The 13,581-nt window shown below is 36.6% G+C and overlaps 1 protein-coding gene across 3 annotated transcripts in view; it reads left to right on the top strand.

The window, feature by feature from the left end:
* Window positions 1-13,581, top strand: part of LRRK2 (leucine rich repeat kinase 2) — a 64,786-nt gene that overhangs the window by 37,866 nt on the left and 13,339 nt on the right. For all 3 annotated transcript variants that reach the window (XM_042815386.1, XM_042815387.1, XM_042815388.1), the window contains 14 exons: window positions 658-785; window positions 1,899-2,117; window positions 4,066-4,267; window positions 4,885-4,973; window positions 5,961-6,148; window positions 6,842-6,996; window positions 7,951-8,097; window positions 8,252-8,443; window positions 8,569-8,715; window positions 9,028-9,128; window positions 9,280-9,470; window positions 10,150-10,310; window positions 11,090-11,260; window positions 12,862-12,962. In XM_042815386.1, coding sequence (XP_042671320.1) covers window positions 658-785; window positions 1,899-2,117; window positions 4,066-4,267; window positions 4,885-4,973; window positions 5,961-6,148; window positions 6,842-6,996; window positions 7,951-8,097; window positions 8,252-8,443; window positions 8,569-8,715; window positions 9,028-9,128; window positions 9,280-9,470; window positions 10,150-10,310; window positions 11,090-11,260; window positions 12,862-12,962 — 2,192 coding nt within the window. The remainder of the gene's footprint in view (window positions 1-657; window positions 786-1,898; window positions 2,118-4,065; window positions 4,268-4,884; window positions 4,974-5,960; window positions 6,149-6,841; window positions 6,997-7,950; window positions 8,098-8,251; window positions 8,444-8,568; window positions 8,716-9,027; window positions 9,129-9,279; window positions 9,471-10,149; window positions 10,311-11,089; window positions 11,261-12,861; window positions 12,963-13,581) is intronic.

Here is a 13,581-nt window from a genome sequence, read left to right as displayed (position 1 = left end):
GACCACATATTCATTAGGGAATTCTGCTAATTCCCTAATAGGGGTTTTGGTAAACCTTTCTAAGTCTGGGGGATTCTAGAAGCGCTTCTAAGATGTAGGGGTGTTTCAACCTTTAGAAAAGTTTTTCTTAAACATGGGTCTGTGAGCAGCTTAATACAGCCTATATCACAGTGCATATGCATGCATGTTAAATGGCTAGCTTCAGTTGTGACATCTTGTGATTTCAGTTGCTGAGCCTGTGAATAAGACTCTTATTTTGAAGTTGGTTAAATAACAGGTAAAAGAAAGGAAAGGGAAAAAGAAGGGAAGGAGCAAGGAAGAAAGCAGTTTATATTTTGGTGATTAGAAATTTAGTACTGGGTTTTTGAAAGAAGCATGGAATGTAGCAAGCACGTCTATCCAGTTGTTGAACATTATGCTTCTTGACTGAAAACCAGCTTACATATTTCAACACTGCATTTCAGTTAACGAGTAACCACAGAATACCTACCTAAAATTCGTAGTTATTGCAGGTTTCCTATCAGTTTTGATTATTTTATGCAAGCATTTATTTCATTTATGAAGTAGTGATCTGAGAGCAAGTGTTATACTACTTTTTATGATCTGCAGGTGCTCAGTGAATGAGGTTCTAAACAGTGGGATTTTTTTTATCATTAGGACAAGAGGAGTTCTACAGTACCCACCCTCACTTCATGACCCAAAGAGCTTTGTATCTTGCTGTTTATGATCTCAGCAAAGGACAAGCAGAGGTGGATGCTATGAAGCCATGGCTTTTTAACATCAAGGTATTAAGCCATAGATAAGTACAGAATGGAGTGCCACATTCTGGGGAGCTGCTAATGAGTGCAGATTAACCACAAATACATTTAGAGAGAAGAATAGCAAAGAAGCTCTTCAGTAAACAGAACTAGTAAGATGAAGCAAGTGCTGAAATGTATTATGAATTGGATGTGAAAGACTGACACCATTTTGTACTTGAGATGGCAGAGTGATGTGCAGAACAGTTTGTGTGTTCTGGCAGTATTTTGGATTGAGTGATAAATATAAAAAAGGGATTGTATTAAAAGGATAACGAGTTAAGCATGCTTTTTCTTCTACACTGTTGTAATTTCTGGGGAAAATGGAATTCCATTCGGGTAAAACTGACTAGATGGTTATTTGAAATCATGTTGTTAAGTTTATGCTTAGCATCCTGTTGTTAAAAGGAATGATCCCAGGACTATAGTAGGGAAATTGATCTTAGAATCTGCCTGTGTATTTTTCTTTTGCTGTACGAGGTTTTTCTTTTGCTTTTGGTGGAATCATCCCATAGTGATCATTACTTGTCTTTTGCTTTCAGTCTGATTGTTAGCCATAGCTGGGCAATGCAATTACATCAGGATTTTGTATATGGGTCCTGTTTGTTAAGCTTACCTTTTTTGTTCTTTTCACCTTGAGCAGTGGTACAGTCAGATAAGCACTGATGAAGAGCACTTCTGATGTGTTGTTCCTTGCTGTGCAGTGCTTGATGGTGTTTTGTTGTTGCACTGTTCCTCTGACAGCTGGCATAGTACCCTGTGCTTTTCCACTGTATTAGTCTCTTCTAATGAAAAATACAATTGCCTGTGTTACTGCCAATACTATTAATCTACCAAGAATGAAATCCAGATCTAAACCACTTCCTTCAAAAAGTTTATTCTGTAGATTTCTGGTTTTGAAGTTTACATGTATTTTGAATAAAGGCATAAAGTAGTATTTCAGATTTAGATTTACCCATTGCTCAAACTTAGAAGAGATATATTTAAAAAGAAAAAGGAAGAAACCGTTTCTTTTATCACTGTATTGATTATTTTGACCAAACTGTTCACTGTTTACATGCATATACATTGAGTTAATGGACTGTGTGGGTATTGCTACAGGCACGAGCTTCAACATCCCCCGTCATTCTTGTTGGCACCCACTTAGATGTTTCTGATGAAAAGCAACATAAGGACTGCATGAGTAAAATTACTAGAGAGCTGTTGAATAAGCGAGGCTTCCCAGCAATCCAGGATTCCCACTTTGTGAATGCTAGAGAAGAATCAGATTCCATTATGAGACTTCGGAAAATCATAATAAAGGAGAGTCTTCATTTCAAAGTAAGCTGCATAGTGTTTGTAACATTGAAAACCTTCTAGTTCTAGTTAAGTACATATATTTTAAGGCTTTCATTAAACACATAATTAAATACATTTTTTGGTGTGGTAACCTTACCTTGTATAAAATGCAGACACAGCAAAATAATGATGGAAAATTCCCAGTTTTTACTTTATTTATTTTTCTACCAACAAATCTATTTAACAAAGATCTCAGCTAAGTTTCTTTCTCAAACACTAAGATAGAAAATAGAATATTTAATTTAAAATTGTCCATCTTCTTCTTGTGAATAAATCTGATCAAAAACTACCCATTTTTGTTGATTAGCAATATCTAATTGCAGTAATAAATATTGCAAGGTTTCAGTGGATCAGGACAGAAGATTCTGTGATTTTTGAAAGCCAACTAATTCTTCATTTACTGATTTGATATTACACTATGTGATGGAGTTCTTAGAAGGAGAAAAGTGAATGAAAGCAGGAAAAGGCCTCCTGGTTTGAGTGATCCTCCTAAACTGGCAAGTCTGCTCGTAGTTCTGTTGTCTCTAAAGTCATCCCTGCCACCCACCCACTTGTTGCAGTCCAAGCACAGAGCTGGTAGAAAGACAGGATCCAGTCTATAACAGAAAGAATGTGGGTGTTTTTATTTTTCTGCTTATGCAATATTGATCAAATATACAGTTTTATTAAATGTTCAAGGGAGAAACTGATGTCTTGTGCTTCGAAAGTCACAGGCAGAACTTCATAAATCACAGCAGAACCTAGATTACTTCTAAATTATTGCTCTAATGATTTTAATGAGCAAATTCTCTTCTTATGGCTAGCCTCGCACTGTTGTGTTACAAAGGAGGGGAAGTGTGGACACTCCTCATTTTCCTCTCTGAGGAACCATCAGCTGAGCCACATCCTTAAACTGCCCATCTTCATTCCACTGTTCAAGGGGTAATTAACCAATGCAGTAAAAATCATTTCTGTAACACACACATGCATTCTGGCTGTGGTTTAAACTGATGTTTAAACTTCCATATGAAAGTAAAGTAGTCTAAAAGAAAGGAGGTGTTTTCCATAAATAATGTAGACACTTTGTGAAAGGAGTTACAAGGTACCTGCCTATGAATTAAGCACTGAATTAAGCACTAAACATGGCCCTCGAATGCTTTGAGTCTTTGAACTTCCACAAGAAAGTAATTACATTTCTGACACAGAAATGCCACAATGCATTGGTATTTAGCTTCTTGGGCAGACTAAGAAGCCAATTGGGAAATGTTAAGACAATTGTTTCCCATTTCCCCCCAGAAAACAACTTATTCAGCACCTCTGGAGAATAAAAAACCTGACTAATGGCTAGCTAATACCAAAGGTCAAAGCATGTGTCCAGGAAGGAACTCAGACTACAGGAAACAGGAACAAAATCCTTGGCTGTATTGCTCATCTTGCTAGATTTATTCTCTTCTGTTTTCCTCTGACCATCACCATCAGTTGACTGTGGACACTCTTAAGCGACTACCCTTTTCCCCCTCACTTTTCTGGAGACATTGCAGATTACAAAGAGTGTGATTTTCAAAATTATTTTGTTTATCTGTTGTCCTCTGTTAACATGAGATGCATGGCATTATCTGTTCATACAGCGAATGTTGTCCTTTTACTTCAAATCACAGCTTCTCTTAGTATCTCTTAGATGTCATGCTAGATTTTTTTATTTTCCTAAATACATGTAATAGAGCAGTATTTTCTTCTATGCTTTTTCTTTTCTAGAAAGACATGCATACATTACTTCTCAAAGAATTAGTCCCATCTATTTTTCAGAAGCCACATTAGTCAATAGATGTTCTTATTCCTTGCTGCTGCTACGATTAGGCTAATATCCATAGTTTGCATCTGAGTTGCAATATTGTTTACACTTTATGTGAGTAAATAAATACATTTTATATTATTATTCCTAATTGTACAGATAAGAGATCAGCCAGTGGTTGGTCAGCTGATTCCTGACAGCTATCTGGAGCTGGAGAAGAGAATTTTGCTGGAAAGAAAAAATGTCCCGGTTGAATTTCCTGTGATTGATCAGAAACGATTACTAGAAATGGTACAAGAAAACAAGTTACAACTGGATGAAAATGAACTCCCTCATGCAATTCACTTTCTGAACGAGTCAGGTAAAATATGATCTTCAGTGTATGTTTTGTTAGCAATTTGTTGTAAATCTGCAGCAGATGAGACTTGTATGGATTTTTAAATTTCAGTCAGGGTCGACTCAGTGTGTTAAACTGAAATGCTGCCCATGGGTAAAATCCTGCAGTTTGAAAATCCACATCATTATGTCATAAAGGAATTTCATGATAAAAAGCATCACTCTTGTAACAACTTATGTGTATTGTCACTCCCTGGAAATATCTAATTGCTTGTTAGGCTGCACAGTGCCTGAAGAAAGGTACAATTGTTGTAACAGCTTGAACAGAATGGCAGGTAACAGCTTGTATCAGCACCATACAGAATTCGTAACATTAAATAATTAACAACATAGAGCATAGCTTCACCAAAAATGCCCAAGTCAGATAGAAACCTAACAAAACATCTGAAAATAAAGGTAAAGCTGAACAAACCATGATTTCATTCTATTCTTCCAAGATACTGACATAGATGCAATAACTGAATTTAATGTTCAAATTGATTGTATCAAGTCACATAAGGAAGACAGCCCAGAGTGGGGCAGTTATGCTGCTTAATATGGAGCATGAGGAATGTGTTGCTAATTACAGTGTGTTTTGTGCAGGCGTACTGCTTCATTTTCAGGACCCAGCATTGCAGCTAAGAGACCTGTACTTTGTAGATCCTAAGTGGCTGTGTAAAATCATGGCACAGGTCAGTCTCTGATTACTTTCTATGTCTACATTCATGAAACTTTTTCCCCTGTACCAAACCACTGTAACTTATAAATGATTCTTTTTCACTGTTTCTGTACGTTATTTAGTATTTCTTCAAGGCCCAAATTACCTGTCTTTTTCTGTCTTGTTTGCATTCTGAACAACTGCCCATCTCAGTTGTTCCATTTCTTACATAATGCCCCACATAATTTCAACTGCACTGGATGCAGGAAGACCCATGGAGTAAAAAAACCTCAGAGGTGCACAGTAATCCCACAGGATATTGCAATAGGTGGAGGAGAAAGCAGAAACTCTGGATTAAAGTAGTAATAATGGGTGAGGAAGGGCCACTGTATGCTTGTACTGGTGATGTAGGAAAGTGGATGATGCAGAATCATGTAATGGGACAGAAGAGTAACAGGCTGTCTGCTTAAGTGAATCCATAATGATATTTTGATTTAGAAAGACCACTCTCAAGCTTTTTGATAAATGTTCATATAACCTAACCTCTGAAACTTTACCTTTCATTCAGCGGAGGAAACAAGAGAACATAAATGTAAGTTTGAGCCTACAGAGCTCAAGTAAAAGTAAAAGCTCAAAGTGGGAGTAAGAGTGAGAGAAGACTGGGGACATGGTGTAGTCTGCACTGCTCTGCTTGTGTGAAGTGCTGGTATGAAGGATCACTATGTGTATGTTGCTTTTAGGCTACACTTCCATAAATTAGCTTATAGAATATCTTTCTTATAATATAAACAGTGAGAGCTACTAAAGAATGGTAGCATATTAATGGCTTGGACAGGTTAAATTTCATCACTGCTGTCTCCTTGCTGGTTAACATTATGGAAGTCATTGGTTTCACAATGACATAGAGTCCAGTTTTTCACCTAAGTAATAGACTACCAAATATTTCAGGGAACAACATTAGTAAGGAAAGTACAATCTAATGATGACTGTACACCTCAAATTGTTTTACTTTTTTGGAAAGATTTTGACTGTGAAAGTGGAAGGCTTTTCTAAATACCCTAAGGGAATTGTAAAACGCTCAGATGTGGAAAAATTCCTTTTAAAGAAGAGCAAGTTTCCTAAGATCTACATGTCACAATACTTCAAACTTCTGGAAAAGTTTCAGATTGCTTTGCCTTTAGGAGAGGACCAACTACTAATCCCAAGCAGGTAAGCAAAGACCCATAAACCCATAGAAAGTTATCATAATAAAAACTTCCCAAAGGGCTTGCTAGCTTAACTCATCAGCAGAGCAATTTGGCATTTGAAAGCATATTACATACTTAATACTTAGTAAATGCTTTCGGAGACATGTTAAACTCATCCTCTGGCAGATAAGCTTCCATCTTTGAAAAATAAAATGCTTTATGAGTAAAGTACTTCTTTAATAGTTTTCATGCTCCACAACAAGAAGATTATAATTTAGCCTTACATCATGGTCTGCTGACATTACAGATATTTATTGCAAAGTAAATTTTTTCCATGAATTCTTGTGACTTATTTGCTTGAAGTCAGAACCTATCAAGTTACTCAGAGGCAGAATCTCTTCAAAACAGAGCAGTGATTAAATGCAACCAAAAAGATGTTGTAAATGTGGGCTTTTTGCTCTGTCTGAAGCAAGTAATGGTTTCTCTGCTTCAGGTACAGATTTCCCTAGTGTGTTAAATAATGCTTATTTTTCTCAATGAAGAAGTTTTTTTGTGAGGTTGTGATGAGTTTGAATTATAGAAAAAATTTATCACAAACAGAATAGGTAAATGCACTGTCTGTTGCTGGATTGTTTGTATTATTCATTCATTAATGAATACATCAGTTTGGATAAAGTACATCATTAAATACAGTATAATATTTTTGTTTTTTCAGTTTGTCTGATCACAGACCTGTTATAGAGCTTCCTCACTGTGAAAATTCAGAAATTATCATCAGACTTTATGAGATGCCATACTTTCCTATGGGATTTTGGTCCAGGCTGATCAACAGGTTGCTTGAAATATCACCTTATATGCTGTCAGGAAGAGGTACAAATCTTTTGTTTCAAATGCAATAGTGAGCATATTTCCTCTAAACATCAGCATGTACATTCCAAAGCTCTAATCCCCAGTTCTATTTTGATCTAATTATTTTCTGGGCCATTCAGAAATGTAAGAAAAATGGCAGTGGTAATTTTTGTAATTTAGAAGTATCCAGGAGCAATTACTGCATGAGATCTTCACAGTGATGTGCAAAAGAAAGTGAAGGTGTTAGAGGCCTATTTCTCTCCTTCGAGTGCTAGAAATAGAGTGACTCTTCATATGTGTGCAATATTGTTGTTTGATTCCACGAGGAATATAGGAAAGAAGAGGTTTTCTTCACAGAAGGATGGGTTAATCTGTTGTCCCTATATGAATGTCCAAAAGCTCTGCTTCAGTCAGAACTGTTGATTTTCTTGGAATTTTTCTCTACTATTTCAGTGTTTTGACTTGAGATTTAGCTCCTGAACTTTGTAATTTCATTCATCTTTGGTTTTTCATATGTGATTTATTAAAACTAGTGATAAGAAAAGTGTACAAAATATGCATTGCTAATCTACAAATGCTACTTATAACCATCACCTGAGTATAGAATTCCAGTTGCATCTTGATATACCATGTATGTGTGATAGAGGAACAATTTAAATCACTGATTTGTTTCACACATGGCCTAAGATAATGTACATTTAAAGCTGAATGTACTTAGGCATTTGTTTAATCCCTGCATTTTTTACCATCTCATTAGATGTTTGGCTTGTAGCTTTGCCTTATAGAGCTGATGACAGTTGACACATATTCAGCATTTGTGGGGCTGTTCTGACTGCAAAGTTGTAGCCTCCGTTTTGTTTCTTTGGCCTAAGTGTACAATGATAATTAAACAAATATCATTATTTATTCTGAGTATTTTAAAAAATGACTTTCATATTAGAGATCAGATTTTTAATCAATTTTTATATTTTCTAGCACGAGCTCTTCGTCCTAACAGAATGTATTGGAGACAAGGCATCTACTTGAATTGGTCTCCTGAAGCTTATTGTCTGGTGGAATCAGCTGTATTTGACAACAACCCAGACAGTTTTTTGAAAATTACAGCACCTTCTTGCAGAAAAGGTTAATTATTCCTGAGATTGATTTGTGCTCGAGTTTGATTGCAGCTTGGCATTTTGCTTTGTTGTGCTTTTGCCTTTTGGAATGCAAAATTCAGCTTTATAATTGTAAGTTTACCAGATAGAGGCTGCAATTTCCCTGTTTTGGTTTGTTGAAGGTTGCATCCTTTTGGGACAAGTTGTGGATCACATTGATTCTCTTATGGAAGAATGGTTTCCAGGTTTGCTGGATATAGATGTATGTGGTGAAGGGGAAACACTGTTGAAGAAATGGGCTCTGTACAGTTTTGAGGACGGTGAAGAACACCAAAAAATACTACTTGATGACTTACTTAAAAAAGCTGAAGAAGGTTCGCATATATCTAAATTTCATTATAGCTATGTTTGTCATGTGCACTTTTAGAGATCCGTGCATCTTCCAGTGCCTTTTGATTGCTGACGGTGCTTTCTTTAAATTCTAATGTATTTTTCTCAGGAGATCTTTTAGTGAACCCAGAGCAGCCAAGACATACCATTCCCATCGCTCAGATTGCTCCCGATCTGATCCTGGCTGACTTGCCTAGAAACATTATGTTGAACACTGATGAGCTGGAATTTGACAAAGCTCCTGAATTTCTCTTGGGTAAGCATTTTTAGGAGAGCTTACATTGGCAAATCTGTTGAAATCAGTTCTGCAATGTATGAATGACAATTGAGAGATTTCTCCTCAGCAGAAATGGTTTTTTTGAGATGCACAGAATTTCAGGCTATTCAGTTCTGAATTTTCCATTAACTGTTATACAGGGACTCTGTTTTTAACGTGTTTTGATTATTGATCATGATGTTTACCAGTGGATGATCCACACATTTTAAAATAGGATCCTTTTGGCTATTTTTGATAAATGACTGATATGCCTTTGTTTTCAATATTCTTTTCAATGTTGTTTTTGAAAAGGTGATGGTGGGTTTGGATCAGTGTACCGTGCCTCCTATGCTGGAGAAGAAGTTGCTGTAAAGATTTTCAATAAACATACTTCCCTCAGGCTCCTAAGACAAGTAAGAAGTGATGCTCTGTTTTCTGTAGTGCTGCTTGTGGAATACCAACCCTGGTAAAGAGCTTAAAACACTCAAGTACTGTGCAAGACTATTTCAAAACATTTCAGAGCTATGCTGCCCACAGTATTTCATCTGATTTTACAATTTTCAGGAGCTTGCAGTGCTTTGTCACCTCCATCATCCCAGCTTAGTGTCTTTGCTGGCTGCTGCTGTCCGTCCCCGGATGCTGGTGATGGAATTAGCCCTTAAAGGATCTCTTGATCGTTTGCTTCAACAAGACAAAGCAAACTTAACTAGAACACTTCAGCACAGGATAGCTCTACATGTAGCTGACGGCTTAAGGTAAAGGTGACTTCTGCGCTGCTGTAAAAATACAACTGCAGTTTGGACATACTGAAAATGAAAAGCTAATCTTTTCTTACATCTTCAGCAGAACACTTATTGGGCAGACAAATACCTGTATTTTTCTGATGATTATCTGATACAGAGCACAAGGTTTTTTTACCTGTTTTTTAGGTTGCGGGTTTTTTTTCTTTTTTGTGGTAATAAGTGGAGCTCTTAGAAGCAGAGATATGGCAAAAGCATTGATTGGAATTTGCTATGTGGCCATGGATTCTGTATTAAAGTATCACAGAAATTAATTCAGTTACGTTTTTGCGTTTCTGAAAGTCCACGAATGTCTTCAGAAGCTCTGGAAGTGCAACCATGAAACCACAAAATCTGCAAAATTTGCACAGAAAGTTCAGCTTGTGAGATTGTTGTCAAACAACCACTGGCACTGCAGATAAGACTTGGCACTAAAGTTCTACAGTGTTTGTGTGGCAGTAAATACTGTATCAGAACAATTCTGAAGCTATTGTTTAGTAAGGCAGGGTCGTGTTGGTGATTCTTCACTTTTTTGTTACACATTATTTCACATTTGAAACCACAATTTACTGTTGTGGGAATGATGCATGTAGTGTTTGTGTACACGTATCCCTGAATTATGAATGCTTCTAATAAATACTTCTTTGGTTAACAGGTACCTTCATTCAGCAATGATCATTTACCGTGATCTAAAGCCTCACAACGTGTTGCTCTTTACCCTGTATCCCAATGCTGCTGTCATTGCAAAGATAGCTGACTATGGCATTGCCCAGTATTGCTGCCGAATGGGAATTAAAACCTCCGAAGGCACACCAGGTCTGGAAAAATGCTTTGGCTTGCATCAATTCAAAAAAATAGCAATACTTTTTTGTTTAAGTTTGTAAGAAGCCTCCTGTCTACTCTATAGTTGAAATCTCCGACTGTGGTCATGCTCATATTCTACATTGTGGTATCGGATTTGTACCCCTCAGCATTTATTCCTTTTGTGCTCTAACCCCTCTTAGAGAATTACGAATCATAGAATCATAGAATGCTTAGAGTTGAAAGGCAGAAGTCTTCTTTTAGTATAGATTTTGAGGTACTGAAATTATACTTCTAAAAGTGTTTGTTGTTTGAATTTTCAGTAATGCATGGATAGGTCTTTTGTTTGTTTGTTTTTTAAGGCAATGAATACCTGCACTGTTCTCTCACCTGCAAGAGAACTATTTAGCATCAGTCCTAAAGCACTGAGCACTTGAAGAACTCTGAACGGTTCCTTTAGGTCTTTGAAATTGTTTATGACATATGGCCTCAAGTGTTAAGTGTTAGTTCTTCAAAAAGACTGCAGACTTGTTTTTCATTTTAATTTTTATGATAAATAAATTATTTTATACATATCGGTGCAGGAGGTCTGTAATTTATGTACCATCTCCTTCCTTTACATTGATTACTGATATTTTGGTTAGTCTGCCACATGCAAACTATTCCAGCCCAGAAATAGTGTGACATTTTTTGTTTACTGCCTCTGATATTTTCATCAGTAAGTGTTTATTCTTACAAGAACAAAGATGGCTTCAACTTGGTATGAATCATGAATATTAATGATTTATTTGCAGGATTTCGAGCACCAGAGGTTGCCAGAGGAAATGTTATTTACAATCAGCAAGCTGATGTGTATTCATTTGGCTTGCTTCTCTATGACATTTTAACAGGAGGAGGTAGAATAATGGAAGGTGTGAAGTTTCCAAATGAATTTGATGAGTTAGCAATACAAGGAAAGTTACCAGGTATGCCTTGTTTCTTCCAGATCTAACATGAGACCAGGCCATTTGCTTCATTTCCTCTAAAAATAACAGCTCTTGTTTTACGTTGTATCTGATGTTGATCGAAGTAGAGTCCAAACAATAACACTTTTTAGAAACTTCCATTTCCACACAGTCTTAAAATAGTGAGAAATAAGCATCTATTCAACGTATGTTGGTTGTAATTTCAAGGCATCAAGTTCATTTTAGAAAGAGATAGAGATTTTCCATACTTACAATTTTGCCCAGACCTAACTTAAATGAGCATTGCTTGAGGTATCTTCTAAAGTCATGTCTGGACTTGACCCTTGCCTACTACTTTTTAATGTATATCGTGTAGTGTATCATTAAAATAAATCTACTTCTCTTCTTTGATCATGATACATTACTGATTTTACATGATACATTATTGAGGAGCTGCTTATCTCACAATCTTTTGAAAAATCTTATAAATGCACTGCCTTTAAGAGCAGCCACTGCCCGTGAAGGTTTTAAATAGTAATCCCCTTGAATGTGTCAGGCATTGGGAGTCCCTGCCTAGCTATGTAGCATTCTTCAAATACCAGATACAGTGCAATATGTGGTTGCTGGTAGCTGAAGAAAGGCTAAGCAGGGTGAACATGATGTAGTCAGCTGGACAGTGTAACTCGGTGTTCTCATTTATTGCCCTGCAATGGAGGATAAGAAATGTTCTTTAAAGCTGAAAAGTCACTCCATCTAAGAAAGGGCAGTTATATGACTTCTCTATTTGAGAGATAGAGTTCACACATTTTCAACTCTGTAAAGAGAATAGTCCAGTTTATAATAATGATCAGAAGCATTAATTACTGGGGATAATACAGCTCCATCTGTATACATGGTCATCTTTTATATATTTCCACCACAAAAAGGACTGACTGAGTTCACAAGTAAACAGAGCCCATTGTTTGCCAAACAGAATATGTTCATTTGTAGGTTTTACTCATTAACTTACTAATTCATGCTACCTCTGCTTAATGGAGGACTGGAGTGTCTGCTGTACATGTTGATGAGTCAAGAGGAAAAGCAGTACAAGCACTGGTACTCATGAGTGATTTGTTCCTCCAGTGGTCAGCACCTTTAGTGATAAGATGCACATTGAAAGCACTGAGTGGGGATTTAAACTTTCATATCTCATAAATACTATTTGGAGTTGCTTATCTGAAGTGCTATAGCATTTATTGAACACAGGAGAATAAATCTGGGGAAAAGAAAAAATTGTCGATAGGAATTGAAAAGACTACAGACAGAAATTACATGCCCTGGAGTGGTCAGCGTGAATCTTAACATAACTCACACATATCTGATTCAGTCCTCATGAAAAGGGACTGAATCCATTTACTTTAACTGCTTTTAATGAGAAACACTCTAACTCCATGACTCTCATTTTTCTGTGATAGCAGATGAGCAATTCCAAGCTGTGTGTTCTGACATTTTGCCTCAGAGCGTGGTATTACTTAGAGCAGTTTTGTAAGAAGTTAGATTCTTAAATTAAGGAGAAAGTTATTCAGAACTTGTAGTTCTGCTGTAAGAGGCTGCCTAAGAAGTTATCTTATTTTTCATTTAAGATCCTGTCAAAGAATATGGGTGTGCCCCCTGGCCTAAAGTTGAACATTTAATTAAAAAATGTTTGAAGGAAAATCCTCAGGAACGGCCAACGTCTTCCCAGGTATTACTTAGTGTGTTTATTAGTATTTCTGTGATAGATGACATCATGAGGTTATTGTGCTATCTAAAAAGAAATAGCAGGTTTTCATCAGTAAGAGGCACAGTGTTTTCAGTGTTGTTCTCCTTCTCTGGAAAGAAAACAACCATGGAATACTGCCTGCCCTTATTACCCAGGATAAACTGTTCCATTCAGATCTACCAACCATTTATTGCAGCCTTCTGTTTTTCCTTGTTTTGCTCTGTAATGATGATAGTGAAACAGAGTGCAGATTACTTCATATTTTTTACTGGGGTTATGCAAAAAGGACTTTGTTGTATAATATCAGATTCCTCACACTGTTCCATGCATGTGAGAGGAGGAACAGTGGCGTGGATCTGAAATCTACTGTCTGTTATCACACATCACAGTGCTCTTTGATGTGAAATTTTGAAGCATGCCTTAATCCCACTGATCTCCTGAAAAATAAGAAAATGAAGGTAAAGTTGCTCGTTGAACATTGCTCATTAGTAACAATATACAAATTAGCTAACAATATACAAATTAGCAGACTTGCTGAGATAGCATGTCTGTATTCCACAAAACATTGTTATCCATCCCTTGTTATTTATTTAGCCCTGTA

The sequence above is a fragment of the Centrocercus urophasianus genome, unplaced genomic scaffold, assembly GCF_019232065.1.
Source record: "Centrocercus urophasianus isolate 14NV4802_14NV808 unplaced genomic scaffold, USGS_Curo_1.0 seq_15, whole genome shotgun sequence".
Taxonomy (NCBI): domain Eukaryota; kingdom Metazoa; phylum Chordata; class Aves; order Galliformes; family Phasianidae; genus Centrocercus; species Centrocercus urophasianus.
This window is presented reverse-complemented; position numbering and strand designations above follow the sequence as displayed.